At 47.1% G+C, this 13201-nt stretch overlaps 7 protein-coding genes across 7 annotated transcripts; 4 read left to right on the top strand and 3 right to left on the bottom strand.

Annotated features, from left to right (window-relative positions):
- Nucleotides 1-560: 560 nt before the first annotated feature.
- On the bottom strand, nucleotides 561-1510 carry GGS22DRAFT_174008 (signal recognition particle 14kD protein). Its single transcript, XM_047963012.1, has 3 exons — nucleotides 1417-1510; nucleotides 1267-1345; nucleotides 561-1200 (listed from the first exon to the last, which is right to left on the bottom strand). The coding sequence occupies exons 1-3, from the start codon at nucleotides 1438-1440 to the stop codon at nucleotides 908-910; spliced, it is 396 nt and encodes a 131-aa protein (XP_047814834.1). The 5' UTR covers nucleotides 1441-1510; the 3' UTR covers nucleotides 561-907.
- A 228-nt stretch (nucleotides 1511-1738) lies between these two features.
- GGS22DRAFT_79060 (uncharacterized protein) lies at nucleotides 1739-4245 on the top strand. The gene has a single exon (XM_047968105.1). The coding sequence runs from the start codon at nucleotides 1767-1769 to the stop codon at nucleotides 4200-4202; it is 2436 nt and encodes an 811-aa protein (XP_047814835.1). The 5' UTR covers nucleotides 1739-1766; the 3' UTR covers nucleotides 4203-4245.
- A 484-nt stretch (nucleotides 4246-4729) lies between these two features.
- GGS22DRAFT_174011 (dihydrolipoyl dehydrogenase mitochondrial precursor) lies at nucleotides 4730-7182 on the top strand. The gene is made up of 5 exons (XM_047963013.1): nucleotides 4730-4945; nucleotides 5059-5117; nucleotides 5189-5268; nucleotides 5371-6075; nucleotides 6141-7182. Exons 1-5 carry the CDS (start codon nucleotides 4884-4886, stop codon nucleotides 6756-6758), a joined length of 1524 nt encoding a protein of 507 aa, XP_047814836.1. The 5' UTR covers nucleotides 4730-4883; the 3' UTR covers nucleotides 6759-7182.
- On the top strand, nucleotides 6860-7254 carry GGS22DRAFT_79063 (uncharacterized protein). The gene has a single exon (XM_047968106.1). The coding sequence runs from the start codon at nucleotides 6961-6963 to the stop codon at nucleotides 7198-7200; it is 240 nt and encodes a 79-aa protein (XP_047814837.1). The 5' UTR covers nucleotides 6860-6960; the 3' UTR covers nucleotides 7201-7254.
- Nucleotides 7190-9396, bottom strand: GGS22DRAFT_79066 (PLP-dependent transferase). Its single transcript, XM_047968107.1, has 2 exons — nucleotides 9153-9396; nucleotides 7190-9089 (listed from the first exon to the last, which is right to left on the bottom strand). Exons 1-2 carry the CDS (start codon nucleotides 9198-9200, stop codon nucleotides 7308-7310), a joined length of 1830 nt encoding a protein of 609 aa, XP_047814838.1. The 5' UTR covers nucleotides 9201-9396; the 3' UTR covers nucleotides 7190-7307.
- A 305-nt stretch (nucleotides 9397-9701) lies between these two features.
- Nucleotides 9702-11615, top strand: GGS22DRAFT_79083 (Metallo-dependent hydrolase). The gene is made up of 2 exons (XM_047968108.1): nucleotides 9702-10785; nucleotides 10947-11615. The coding sequence occupies exons 1-2, from the start codon at nucleotides 9772-9774 to the stop codon at nucleotides 11307-11309; spliced, it is 1377 nt and encodes a 458-aa protein (XP_047814839.1). The 5' UTR covers nucleotides 9702-9771; the 3' UTR covers nucleotides 11310-11615.
- GGS22DRAFT_79087 (SPX domain-containing protein) lies at nucleotides 11376-13130 on the bottom strand. The gene is made up of 3 exons (XM_047968109.1): nucleotides 12876-13130; nucleotides 11941-12807; nucleotides 11376-11884 (listed from the first exon to the last, which is right to left on the bottom strand). The coding sequence occupies exons 1-3, from the start codon at nucleotides 12916-12918 to the stop codon at nucleotides 11442-11444; spliced, it is 1353 nt and encodes a 450-aa protein (XP_047814840.1). The 5' UTR covers nucleotides 12919-13130; the 3' UTR covers nucleotides 11376-11441.
- Between the last annotated feature and the right edge of the window lie 71 nt (nucleotides 13131-13201).

The raw sequence follows: 13201 nt of genomic DNA on the forward strand, positions 1-13201 counted from the left end.
GATCATTGAGAGTTGGCTTGGTTTATGTGTTGTGATACTTGTGACTAAAGGGTAAGAGACGGGTCGATAAGTCTCAAAATGCGAATACATCTTTCATCACCTGTTCCTACGAAGCAGACAACAGATACGATTGCGATTATGTGTCATGTACACGCAGCATGATATTTATTTTTATCTTTTGTGGGATATCGCAGCGTGCAAGGAAATATGCCATACGGTACCTGGTAGTCCAGGCGAGTTCCATTATTACCGGCTACTGTACTACTCGTAAGCAGCCACAGTTAAATCATCAAAGTCCGCCAATTGCGATGATTTAAATTTTAAAGGAAGGACGTTAAAGGGTCTTGTGTATGGATATCCGCAAGTAATCCCAATGAACCTGCAAAGGTTGGTATCAGAGTTCCAAAAAGGCGAGGGGGCGATAGAGCTGTTTTGATTAGGACAACAAGGATGCTAGTACATCGTACAGATTAGCAGTATATTGTATCGAAGATGAACAACTAGATGCGGAGTCTTCTTCAACTTTAGAACCTACAGATTGCAAGCTAATTCGGTGAAGATTGAGGATTATAGGGTGTTTGTATTTAGGGTATTCAGTGCTAAATTAAACAATACACCGTTCTTGGTGAAAGCATATGCTTCGGCTCATTGCTCATAGCCGGCAGCCTCATGACTGCCCAAGCTAAGAAGACATTTGTAGAGCTCTAGTTTCCCATATACGTAGCCTAGGAGAGATATCCCAGTAGCGACATCCATTCTGAGCCTATACGTGGAGGTCTAAGGATAAACCCTTTCTTTTGCATTGGGAGCAGCAGATAGGACTCGACGTCGATATAAACCAAATCCCAAGTCAATGCTCAGTGCGGGAAGTGATAGCTGATAGCATGCACGGAATCTAAACTGTAGATCAAGGAGCGGATGTTACGACGGTTCCCTTCTTCTTCCTTGCCTTTCCCTTTCTCTTGCTGCGATCTCTCGGCTTCAGTGAAGTCATGCCGGATTTGCATACCTCAGCGTACTTGTCAAAGAAGGCGGAAAGTGAATCAGGTTCGACTACGGTCGATATCTTGATCTTATCTTGACGACGTTCTTTTCCTTTCGCATTTGTCGCTCTGACGAGTACGGGCATAGGCTTTGGAGGATGTAGATCGGGAAATATCGTATCGCTCGTTGACTCTGGTAGGTGCTGGTCGTAGGACACTAAATGATGCATATAGAGTTAGCGGTGAAAGCAATCCAATGTATATATATGAATACATCGCATACGTCTCTTCTGCACCAAGACTATAGAGCCATGGTCTGCGCCTTTCCTCTTATCGAAGAGCTCGGTGAGCTTGGTAAAGAACTATAGTATTAGGTAGTTGATTAGTTAAAAGTGTGGGTGTCGACTTTGCACTATGATCTAGGGATGCGAACCTCATCATTTGTCAAGTATCCCATTGCAACGATGACGGAACCGCATCCGACGATTGTTGTGATAATGGAAATAAATAAGATATTGGAGTTGAAGCAGGACCCAAAAAGAAATCATACTAGATGTGAATCCCGCAGTGGGGCAATACGTTGGTACATGCACAATATAACTTTAAAACTTTACTTAGCACGTTTGAAGCCCCACCAACCAATACTTTAAGGTTTAGTACCTAGGTATCTTAAAACATTGAACTTTTCTTAAATCAAGGAAGGCTTCGATTTTCCGTGGATTCAAATATCTTTTTCTAACCTCCTCCCCCCTTCCCCCCAAAACCCCCCCAAAAAAACTTAACATGGGGCCAGGACTTAGCAGAAAACTTTCTCTCCCTTCATCCATTTTGAAGGAGTTGGATGGGCATCAACATTCTCTTACAAAAGGAAAAGGAAGGCCGAAAAGGCAACTTTCGAGAAGGCAACAACGTAAAGCTCAGAGGGTGCAGAAAAGGCAGTCTCGTCGTCCACAGACACATCATATCACTGAACCGCGGAAACCTAGGCAAGCTTCGACTTCAGCCGGCAATGTTTCCGATAGTGATGCTCTAGATCTAGATGATGAACGTGAGAATGAGGAAGAACTCAGTACAGGATTCTATTCTGAAGAGGATGATAGTGAGAGCACCAGGGGACAGGAGTCAAGTCAGCCTCAACACTCAAATTCGGCACTTGCGAAGCTTTCCCAGGACGATGCGGAGATTGCAGACCTGGAAAGAAAATTGGGGTTGAAAGGGAGAAAATATCTACCTAAATCTTTCGAGGATGACGGTCTCGGCGACCTACTGGGCGGTCTAGACGAGGACGAGGAAGAAGGGATAGAGAAAGCTTCCATAAATAAGCGCAAGGCAGAGGCAGATGAATGGCTGGCCCAGAAGAGAAGGAAATCCCAATTTGCTGCTCGTGCAATTGTTAGCGACGATGGGCATAGAGAGGGCGAGAGTCGTTCTGACCTGGACAACGAATTTGGACTTGATGATGTGGATGGCGGCGAAGAGGGTTTTGGTAGCGATATATTTGAAGGCTGTTCGGACGAAGACCAATACAAACCTTCTGGGGTCCAGAAAGAAAACCCATATGTTGCTCCCACAATCGGAGTAGCGAAATATATTCCCCCTTCCCTCCGGAAACAGTCAGGGTCAAGCAACGAAGCGGAAACACAACTTCGGAGGCGTGTTCAGGGGTTGATCAACCGTCTAACGAACGATAATCTGATCAGCATAACCAAGGATTTCATGGCTCTATACGATGCAAACCCTCGGCAGACAGTCACCTCGACTATCGTGGATCTCGTATTAGCCCTTGTCTGTTCACCCGAGAAGCGACCAGACTCTTTTTTCGCAATGATAGCAGGTTTTGTTGCAGCGATGTATAAAGCTATAGGGATAGCTATCAGCGCCTACTTCATACAGCAGCTCGTGGAAATCCTCGGCCAGCGCTATAAGAATGCATCTGGTGACCAGTCGGATTCCGGGTCAAAACATCTCATCTCCCTCCTTGCTGAGCTTTACAATATGCAAGTTGTCGGCTTCAATTTGATATTTGATTATATTCACATATTTCTAGACAGACTTTCAGAGCTCGATACGGAGCTGTTGTTGAGGATCATCCAACTCTGCGGGCCATCGCTTAGGCGTGATGACCCTCACGCATTAGAGGACATTGTCAACAGCATCAAGCCAGTCAGCTTACAGAGCATGTCAGTCAGGACAAGCTTTATGATTGACGAGATGAAAAAGTTGCAGAGCAACAAGACAAAAGCCATAAATCGAAACAGGGATCTTGCAGATCAGCGAACTCAAATAAGGAAGCGGATCAATACTTTGGGTGGCTCTCAAGATACTCAACCTCTCCGTGTAAGCCTCAATGACATACAAGATGCCGATAGGCACGGTAAATGGTGGCTTGTTGGGGCCAGCTGGTCTGGTGGCCACAACAATGTCGATAATCGAGAAGGAGGTCCGAATCCAAAGTCAGACGGGGATGCGGATGCGACCGATGCCGACGATACAATGAACTATGCAGACGACGACCTTGGTATTCCAGACCTTTGGCAGTTAGCTAGAGAGCAGGGTTTCAACACCGAAGTAAGGCAGCGCATCTTCGTTGCTTTACACGCGGCCACGGACTACGAGAATGCTGAGCTTCTCATCCGAAAATTAAGACTTAATAAGCATCAGCGGAAAGAGATCCCTGAAGTAATCATACGAAGCAGTGAACGGCAATCCCAGTACAATCACTATTATACTCTGGTTGCCACCAGATTTACCGGCGACCGGGAGTTTTTATTCCAATTTCGGCGTTGTTTGACGACACGGCTTGGCAAGATGGGAGAGGATATTGGCATCGGGGATGGAGACGAGGTTGATACGGAAGATGGGACCGAATACGACATGCGATGGGTATATAACGCAGCCAGAATTTACGGATCACTGGTAGCTAGTCGGACACTGCGACTAATAGATATAATTAAGCACCGCAACCTTGCGGCCCTGCAGGAGAAGGCACACATGTTCTTCGAGGTGATGTTCATCACAGTGCTCCAAGAGTGTAAGCACGATGGGATGAAGGAGGTTTTCAGTGGCCTAGATACAGATCACGCACGAGGGGTGCAGTATTTTCTGAAGAATAATGTACGTCGGACGGACCTCCTGAAGGATAGGAAAGGAAAGAAGGTGGTCAAGAAGAACTGCGAGGCGGCAAATCAGGTGCTCAAGGCCTTGGTGATAACAGACTAGGTAGCTACTAGGATAGGATCATGATATGCAAGCTAACTCTAGGCTTATTAACCCCATATTATTTATTGAATTAAGGGAAAATAAGTAGAAAAGGTACTACTATCAAATGTAAATATGCCTCATCTATCTACAGTTACGTAGGTATGCTTTACATTTACTCCGACCATGAGACTGGTACTAGGTATAATATGAGTTCTCAACATATGCATACTACCTAGGTACATAAGTAGATGCCAGGTATGTATATCTATATAGGTGCAGTACGGTAGTGAATATGTTCCTTCCTAGTACTTATTAGTCGTGGTCGGGAGTGCGCGGTTATTTTCGGAACAGCGGGTTAAGTAGGTACCTACCTGTAATGTGTATGTACATATGTAGAATATTACCGAACTTGATTGTTGGGTCGATGGGACGTAGCTAACCTAGGTACCCAGTACTACTGGATAGGTACTTAGGTACATTTTAGACGGAAGGTCAATTCCAACGCCCGGACCTCCCAAAATTTCCGGAAACTACCTATTATATACTATCTAAACTAAATCTTTACCGATTTTATCAAACCTATCTACACTTCAACCACACACCCGCGTTCTTCCAATTCCCGATTGACATATACCGTCCCCTTTTTGCGTTTGTTCGTTATAGAAGGGCAGACTAAGCGAGGAGTCAGTAAAGTACGCTATGCTGACCAGTCGTTTAATACCGCGGACCGTTGTCCGATCTGCTTTCCGCTCTCCCTCATCGTAAGTGATAGCCGAGCTTCAGCTTCCAGAGAAAGAAGCTTTTTTTTAGAGAGAAAAAAAAAAAGAAATAAACAAATAATTCGCTTTCCCGCTAACCCGAATCTTAACTCCAGTCTACCTTCAGTCATCACCCCGTCGTCGCGATGGAGAAGAGGATATGCTACTGAAGCCGGTCAATAGCCCTTTTATTGCGCTTCGTCGCTACTTCTTCCTATGCGTATATGCGTAACTAACTCGGCGCAGATGAGAAAGATCTCGTCATCATCGGCGGTGGCGTAGCCGGATACGTCGCAGCTATCAAGGCTGGGCAGGAAGGGCTAAAGGTGTGCTATTTCAACTCCGATACGGCCGTCACTATTGTCATATGGTGATATAGCGCACAAGAAGGGGAATCTAACAAGCTGCCTTTTTCTTTCCGCGAATAGGTCACCTGCATTGAGAAGCGAGGCGTGCTCGGCGGCACTTGTCTCAACGTTGGCTGTATCCCTTCGAAATCCCTCCTTAACAACTCCCACCTATACCATCAGATCCTCCACGACAGCAAGCCTCGCGGTATCGAAGTCGGCAATGTCCAGCTCAACCTGGCAGCTATGATGAAGGCAAAGGATAGCTCCGTCACCAGTTTAACTAAGGGTATCGAATATCTTTTCAAGAAGAATGGTGTCGAGTACATCAAGGGAACCGGCTCTTTCGCCAGCGAACATGAAGTCAAGGTCCAACTAAACGATGGTGGCGAGACAAGCGTGGTCGGCAAGAACATCCTCATCGCCACTGGCAGTGAATCCACACCCTTCCCCGGGCTCGAGTTCGATGAGAAGCGCGTTGTCACAAGCACCGGTGCCTTGTCCCTCGAGAAGGTTCCTGAAAAGATGATCGTCATCGGTGGTGGCATCATTGGTCTTGAAATGGGTTCTGTATGGTCGAGGTTGGGTGCCCAAGTTACAGTCGTGGAATTCCTGGGTCAGATTGGTGGCCCCGGTATGGACGCCCAGATTGCCAAGGAGGCGCAAAAGGTTCTAAAGAAGCAGGGAATGGAATTCAAGCTTGGTACCAAGGTCGTCAGTGGCGACCCCAGTGGTGAGAAGGTCAAGTTGGACGTGGACTCTGCTAAAGGTGGCAAGCCCGAAACTGTCAGTGCCCCTATGCATAGATCGCATGCGCGCCAAATTTATTTCTGATCTAACTTATAAAACAGCTCGAGGCGGATGTCGTCCTTGTTGCCATCGGCCGCCGCCCATACACCGCCGGGCTCGGTCTGGAGAACATCGGCCTAGAGATCGACGAGCGAGGCCGCGTTGTAATCGACTCCGAGTATCGCACCAAGGCCTCGCATATCCGCTGCATTGGCGACGTTACATTCGGACCAATGCTTGCGCACAAAGCTGAGGAAGAGGCCGTTGCTGCTGTCGAATACATTAAGAAGGGTTACGGTCACGTCAACTACGGTGTCATCCCGTCCGTCATGTACACGTACCCCGAAGTCGCATGGGTGGGCCAGAATGAGCAGGAACTCAAGCAACAGAACATCCCATACAAGATCGGAACATTCCCCTTCAGCGCCAATTCGCGTGCCAAGACTAACCTGGACACCGAAGGCTTGGTCAAGATGATTGCGGATCCCGAGACAGACAGACTCTTGGGCTGCCACATTATCGGACCCAACGCTGGCGAGATGATTGCCGAAGCCACCCTCGCCTTGGAATACGGCGCGTCAACAGAAGATATCGCGCGCACGTGTCACGCCCACCCGACGCTAGCGGAGGCGTTCAAGGAGGCGGCTATGGCAACCTACTCGAAGGCTATCCACTTCTAAGCTGTGTAAATATAGAGTGGGTAGAAGGGAAACAAAACATTCGGAGGGTTAGCATCGGTGTAATGGTGTACATTAATACAGCATGAGGACAGAGTGAGGTATCTAGTGAAGAGTTTTGATCGACCTGACAATTGATAGAAAAGGTATGTACCTATACCATGATGTCTTTCATTTATCAGTAGCGATTCACTGTCGAGCTTGAATGTCTTTTCTCGTGCTAGTAGTGTCCATATTAGCCGACCCTTTAGCATTCGCATCTACCATGTGGCTGAAGCCCGGATGGCTTTTTTCCCTTGGGTCGGCAGACGTGTACCTATATAAACATCTAAATTACACGCGAGTCAAAGTAGGTGATCATTGTAAAGGAGACCAGAGCAGTCTTCCTTTTCGCTGGCATGCATGTTTAGGTGCACGTGATTACAGACAGAAACGCCAGGGTTAGGGACGATATAATGAACCTAATGGCAAATTCTCATATTATCCTTATATCGTCATCATATCCTTGGCACTACTCAGCAACCCTTCCACGTCGTTTACCCACCTACTTACTTACTCACTAGCCTGGCATGTTTCAGCCACCTTGAGAGCATTTGCAAAGACAGATGTTAGGTCGTCTTCCAATCCAACGCTGACCCGAAGCAGGTCAGGGCTCACCCCGTATCCAGCGGCCCATTCCAACTCCTGGTAGTGGGCCAGAACAACATAGGGCGAGGTTAACGTAAAGTTGGTGCCTAAGCTTGGTCCCTTGGCTGTTTCAAGGGCATCGAAGAAGGCCATAGCATGAGCCTTGGTCATGAGTGTACACGAAAGGAGCCCGCCGTAGCCTCCGCTCGGCAATTTGCAAACCTCGTAGTTAGGCCTAGATTCATTGTACTTGGGGTAATAAACATTGGTGACTAAGGGATGTGCGTTTAAGACGTCGCAGATGGCCTCGGCATTGGTGTTGACTCTGTCAATCCGGGACTTAAAGTCACGGCTGTTCCTCTCCATGAAGATTACGTCCTCGGCCCAATAAGTGTCTTCGAACTCGTTCGTCATAACAGATTTTAATGAGTCATAATACCGGCTATTCGGGTTTAGGATGATGCTGCCGCCCATAACATTGCAATCCCCGGAGAAAATTTTGGTCAGGCTGCTGACGACGACGTCGGCAAAGGGAAGTACGTTGACGTTGACAAACGTGCCCACCGTCTCGTCGACTACCACAGCAAAGTCGTACGAATCAGCTAGCCGCCGGATGCGTGCGAGGTCGGGGCAAGTCAATAAGGGGTTGCCCGGAAATTCGCAGAAAAGTCCTAGAAACTTCTCTCCGCCTCGCAGGCGCCTCTCGAGGTCGTCGAGGTCAGAAGAAGAGCCATGGCCATAGAAGATAGCACCAGGGCCGAACTTTTGCAAGATTTTGAGGGTGTCCACATACGGAAAGCCGAAGTTTATACTTTTCCGAGGCTCTCGGGCTTTGAGGAGGGTCTGGTGGGTTGTGAAGATTGCGTTCATGCCACAGGGAACTAGATATATATCATCCTCTTTGAAGTTTGATATCCCACGAGCGTTAGAGTCCATGGTTGGAAAGGCGGTGGCGCTATCTAAGTCTACATCCGTGGTCAGGACGCCGGCGATCCGTCGTCTAATGGCCGACTTAGCATTTGGGACTAGGGAGAGGTCAAGGTTCCTCCCATAACGCTCTTCTAGAAACCTTGAAGTTTCAAGCGAATCCGTCGTACCGTTATCTACAGCAGCCTCCAGGGTTACCGGAAACTGACGGCTAGTTCCATTGGACCCGGTTGTATTATGATCGATGGAGGCTGTTCTTCGATATCTCTTTGGTCCACGACATAGCTTCTGCTGTGCTGCGCGAGGCGAAGATACCTGCTCCTCCGGAACTAGTATGTTTTCGTTAAACAGCCCGTGACAGAATTCCGCACGTCGGCTCGAGACACCGTCGCCGGAATGCTGCCAATACTGCTTAGCAAAGGGGAACGCCTCTGCGGAGCATAAGACGGCAGAGATAGACGGCGTGGCGGATAACAATGACTCCGGGGGCTTCTTGGCCGGGTCTAGGACCAAATGGATGACGCATAGGTTGGCGAGAGTAGACTGCGGGGCCTTGTCTCGGATGAAGTCAAGACATCGATTCGCCGTCTTCTTAGTAGGGAACAATATAGCCTGCAGTTCGCTGGCCCCATACCTGACGGCAATGTCACGACCGAAGGCCTGTATGCTCTTATGGATGAAAAACCTCGGGTAGCCCGTCACCATAGTGCCGAGGACCCATTGCTCGCCTTCCTCATACCCCACGTTAGATTTCCAGGTGGGGAGCGAGACGCTCACAGCCTACGAAGGAGGTTAGCATTTCTCCTTATTTCTCTTGAGAAGTAGACGTAGATAGAAACGCACGTGAGCAGTATTCGGGGGTATTGAATCACCTAATTCGATTGAAGGCATATTGATGATAATTGGTGTTACATCTATGGATAGTGATACAGTCTAGAGCGATGATGGAGTATAGGTTAGTTATTAATCTCAGCAGGCACGGACTGTATAGGTAGTACTAAGTCTAAGTATATAGGTAGGACTTAGGTACGGAGCTAATTATTCTTCTATCTACCTAGTATTTAACAGGGCAGATGCCGAGGATCGGAGGTAGAGTTTTTGAAGTGACTCGGGACCTTTATTGACCTTTTAATTTCACCAAGTCGGATTTGTGGCTCTTTTGATTGGTTGTCAGTCAATATTACACTGTGTAAGGTTTGTACATGCGCATGTGCATACTAGGTACATCCATGATATCATATCATTGATACCTACATATGTATGATTGAACTAGGTACCTATGTATGTCACACATATTTATGCAAATATAGTGTATTGAATTACCCAGTATATCCATCCACGAATCATTACCTTAAAAAAATATTTTATAAAAAAAAACGTTAAAAAAAGTATGGATGCTAATTAATCTACACGACCGGAAACTGTAGACTAGGTGTATTTTATAGAGGAACTTTTCGACAGAATGCAGATCAACAATGTGATTTTGCCATGTCAGAGCTCTGCAACCGACGTGGACATATGGGATATCGTTATTACGGATGGCAAGGTCTCTCAGATACGCCCCTCGAATAATATAGCCGGCGAACCTCCTAAACTACTCCTACCAGCTCTTTGCCACCCACACATACACCTCGACAAACCTTTCATCCTTACCTCCGGACGACCATCCTCCAACACTCAACCTGACTACTCCGACCTGTTGCCCAGGACCGGCTCTTTTGAGGAGGCCCTCACAAATACCTCCAATGCAAAAGAGCGCTATACTGAAGATGATCTTTATCTTCGAGGCGCACAGCTTCTGGCGACAAGCTACGAACAGGGTGTGACCTCCCTCCGTGCTTTCGTAGAAATAGACCATGCCACTGGACCATTGCCCCTAACGATAGCCATTCGACTCAAATCCGAGTTCTCCCATTTGCTGTGTGTTCAGATATGCGCATTCGCACAGGATCCTATTTTCTCCACAGTTCATGGAGAGGCGAATCGATCTATTATCACCTCTGCCTTAGGAGAGTATGCTTCATCCATCCAGGCTTTAGGCACTACTCCTTACGTAGAAGCGACACGGGAAGCATCATTGCAGAATATCGAGTGGGCCATCGCTACCGCCCTCCAATATGATTTGCACCTAGATTTCCACTTGGACTACAACTTAGCCCTGCCTTCCCCTTCTAGCCCGCCTTTGACCTTTTCGGTTCTCGAGTTGCTTAAGAAGCATAGATGGCTTGACATCGCCAAAGCCTCCAAGACTATAGTTCTTGGGCACTGTACGCAACTCACCCTCCTCTGCGATTCGGACCTTCAGACTCTCGCCAAAACTGTCATCCAGAGTGGACTTCCACTTCATTTCGTTGGCCTGCCTAATAGTGACATGTTCATGATGGGCCGCCCAAGTTCAGCAGTAGAAATGATACATTCCCGACCGCGTGGAACATTGCACGTTCCTTCTATGATTAAGGACTTGGGCCTGTCCGCAGTATGTAGCATGGAGACCCCCCCCTTTTCTCTTTTGTGACCTATCCCGTGCGAGAAGTGCTCGCTGGGGACTTACTACCTAGCCTATCCATAAATGTTGATTTTTTTCAAGTCCCCGAAGCTCTTCGTCAAATAAGAAGTCGCTAACTCTCGTTATCGAAGTGTATCGGCGTAAATAACGTTGGGAATGCCTTTACTCCTTTCGGATCCGGAGATCCCCTGCAAGCAGCATCATGGGGCGTCGGCATTTACCAGGCCGGGACCGTAGCCGATGCTATGATGTTGTATGGCTGTGTAAGTTGGCTAGCTAAGAGGGCTATTGGTCTGGAGGGGAGCGCCGAGGATAACGATGTGATCGAAGGTAAATCCTTGCAGGGCATGCTCTTGATTAAAAACAAGGAGTATATCAAAATGCCGAGCACGTCTGATAGGTCCGAATTGAAGATACTAGCAAGAAAAAGGATGAGCATCAAGGATATCGTCTGGGATCCACCTGAGACTACGATGAGATCAATCATCGAATAAACAAAACTAAAAACACCCAAGCAGGACGAATTTAGGAAGAGGTGAATGAGCGGGTTATTTGGCCACCACCTCTTGAATTGCCCCGAGAAGCTGTTAATTTTCTTAAAAATAGGCGGTCGGTCGCTTCAACCTTTACATCACAGAGCAAGGTGAATCCGAGTAGTCGGGTCCAAATATCTCCCTATTCCTTTCACGCTCGTTGGCTCGAATCTTTTCCTTAACCTCCTTTGGGAAATATTCGCGAAGGAATGCGGCGCGTGTGCTGTCGAAGTTTTCCAAACTAGCTCGCATGATCACATCGGCTCGACAGAGGGGACAGAACCTCTCTCCTTTTCGAGACATCTTAACGAGACACCGACTGCAGAATATATGCTGGCATTCCAGCCGAACAGGCCAGTACGCCACTGCAAAACAGATGGGGCAAAGATAATCGTCAAGCTGCGGAACGACAGAGATGAGTTCCGTCGACATTTGCGCACATAAATCCTTGGCCACACTTCCTGCTAAGAGATGATTGGATCGTACGGTAACGGGAAATGCCCGGGAAACGCTTAGCGAGGTCCTCTTATCGAATTCTGTTATTGTTAACGATAGGTGTTAGGGTAAATGGGTTATATGCTAGATGACAAACTTTTAAGTATCTTGGTTACCGCCAAGTTATTAATCTCCTGAAATTTGAGAATTTGTACGAGCAGCGCATTCATGCTGAGAAACCTAGTGTAGGCTTGCCGACTGTTATCCAACTTTAGGCTATGGACTAGCTTTCTCGATAACACCTGGGTTTGAAACCATCGAAGCTGTTCAACGGCTTGGGAGCTTGTCCTGGCCCCATGATCACTTTCTAAAGTGGAAAAGAAGACCCGGGCATCCAGGTACAATTCAAAGATTTCGCGCCAAGTCTCCAGGTCTACCCTTGCTTTCCGGCCTTTCGATGGTTTCGTAGCCATATTAATATCCCGGCCCAGGAGCACTATCTCTTTCCCCAGTTTATCTTGTTCTTCTTCTTGCAGCGCGTCTAGGTTCGAAACATCAGTCTGTAAGATATCGAAGAACTCGCCATCGAAGACCAGAGGTACTTCGATCTTTTGAATTAACGAGGATTCCTCTTCAGATAGAAGAGGCTTTTCCAGGTTATAAGAGGCAGGAACCGAGTTCTCATTGCCGAGTTCATCTGCTAATGAACCCGATATATCCTCTGTCCTAGAAACAATCTTCTTCAGGAAATCTCGCGTAGTGGGGGTCAACTTTGCGTCTACAGCCACGCCGTCCTTTAAGTGTATGAAGAAGGTTAACCTTGGCCGAAAGTGTTTTGAATCCGTGGTCTTGCCGTCTAGATGATAGTGAAAGGCCACAGTAGATGGGTCTTTTGGAGTAGTGGCTAACTGAGACAAAGTGTCTTTATCTAGGCCAAGCTCTTGGAGCTCATTGGTAACCTTTTTAAGACACTTTTTGAGTTGGCCGTAAGGAACGGCAGAGTTTACCCATTTTTGGGGGAAGCCTACGAGAGAAAAAAAAATGGTAAGCGACTGAGTAGCTGTTAGTAAGGCGTGTAAATGAATCATTTACCTTCTTGTTGTAGAGACTTTCTAAATTCTTGAGCAAACTTCATGAGAACTAGTATAAATGAGAGATGTTATAAGATAGATTGGCTTAGTTGGAGGTGAGTAAGTCAATCCGAGCCGTCTTATTCCGCCGGGTGATATCCGCACGTGATAATAATAAAATGAGGATGATGGAATCCTATATTTATACCTAGGGAAGAAACTCTGGTGGGTAGTCAACTGGTGATAAGCATGTATAGGTAAGTGTAAGGTTTAAGGATTAAAGATACATAATAAGTAGGTATGTATAGGTAAATCCTCTTTCAATTATGTTGGTTCTTGCTTAGGTAG

Source organism: Annulohypoxylon maeteangense (assembly GCF_022496945.1).
Source record: "Annulohypoxylon maeteangense strain CBS 123835 unplaced genomic scaffold GGS22scaffold_22, whole genome shotgun sequence".
NCBI lineage: Eukaryota > Fungi > Ascomycota > Sordariomycetes > Xylariales > Hypoxylaceae > Annulohypoxylon > Annulohypoxylon maeteangense.

Excerpts from the sequence above, each read along its gene's own strand:
- GGS22DRAFT_174008 (XM_047963012.1), bottom strand. The coding sequence starts at position 1,440 with ATGGGATACTTGACAAATGATGAG. Across the intron at positions 1,346-1,416 it reads GATACTTGACAAATGATGAG|TTCTTTACCAAGCTCACCGA; the intron begins GTTCGCATCCCT and ends CTAATACTATAG. Across the intron at positions 1,201-1,266 it reads AGTCTTGGTGCAGAAGAGAC|TGTCCTACGACCAGCACCTA; the intron begins GTATGCGATGTA and ends TGCATCATTTAG.
- GGS22DRAFT_79060 (XM_047968105.1), top strand. The coding sequence starts at position 1,767 with ATGGGGCCAGGACTTAGCAGAAAACTTTCTCTCCCTTCATCCATTTTG.
- GGS22DRAFT_174011 (XM_047963013.1), top strand. The coding sequence starts at position 4,884 with ATGCTGACCAGTCGTTTAATACCGCGGACCGTTGTCCGATCTGCTTTC. Across the intron at positions 4,946-5,058 it reads GCTTTCCGCTCTCCCTCATC|TCTACCTTCAGTCATCACCC; the intron begins GTAAGTGATAGC and ends TCTTAACTCCAG. Across the intron at positions 5,269-5,370 it reads CTGGGCAGGAAGGGCTAAAG|GTCACCTGCATTGAGAAGCG; the intron begins GTGTGCTATTTC and ends TTCCGCGAATAG.
- GGS22DRAFT_79063 (XM_047968106.1), top strand. The coding sequence starts at position 6,961 with ATGTCTTTTCTCGTGCTAGTAGTGTCCATATTAGCCGACCCTTTAGCA.
- GGS22DRAFT_79066 (XM_047968107.1), bottom strand. The coding sequence starts at position 9,200 with ATGCCTTCAATCGAATTAGGTGATTCAATACCCCCGAATACTGCTCAC. Across the intron at positions 9,090-9,152 it reads TACCCCCGAATACTGCTCAC|GCTGTGAGCGTCTCGCTCCC; the intron begins GTGCGTTTCTAT and ends CCTCCTTCGTAG.
- GGS22DRAFT_79083 (XM_047968108.1), top strand. The coding sequence starts at position 9,772 with ATGCAGATCAACAATGTGATTTTGCCATGTCAGAGCTCTGCAACCGAC. Across the intron at positions 10,786-10,946 it reads AGGACTTGGGCCTGTCCGCA|TGTATCGGCGTAAATAACGT; the intron begins GTATGTAGCATG and ends TCGTTATCGAAG.
- GGS22DRAFT_79087 (XM_047968109.1), bottom strand. The coding sequence starts at position 12,918 with ATGAAGTTTGCTCAAGAATTTAGAAAGTCTCTACAACAAGAAG. Across the intron at positions 12,808-12,875 it reads AAAGTCTCTACAACAAGAAG|GCTTCCCCCAAAAATGGGTA; the intron begins GTAAATGATTCA and ends TTTCTCTCGTAG. Across the intron at positions 11,885-11,940 it reads GGTAACCAAGATACTTAAAA|AATTCGATAAGAGGACCTCG; the intron begins GTTTGTCATCTA and ends TAACAATAACAG.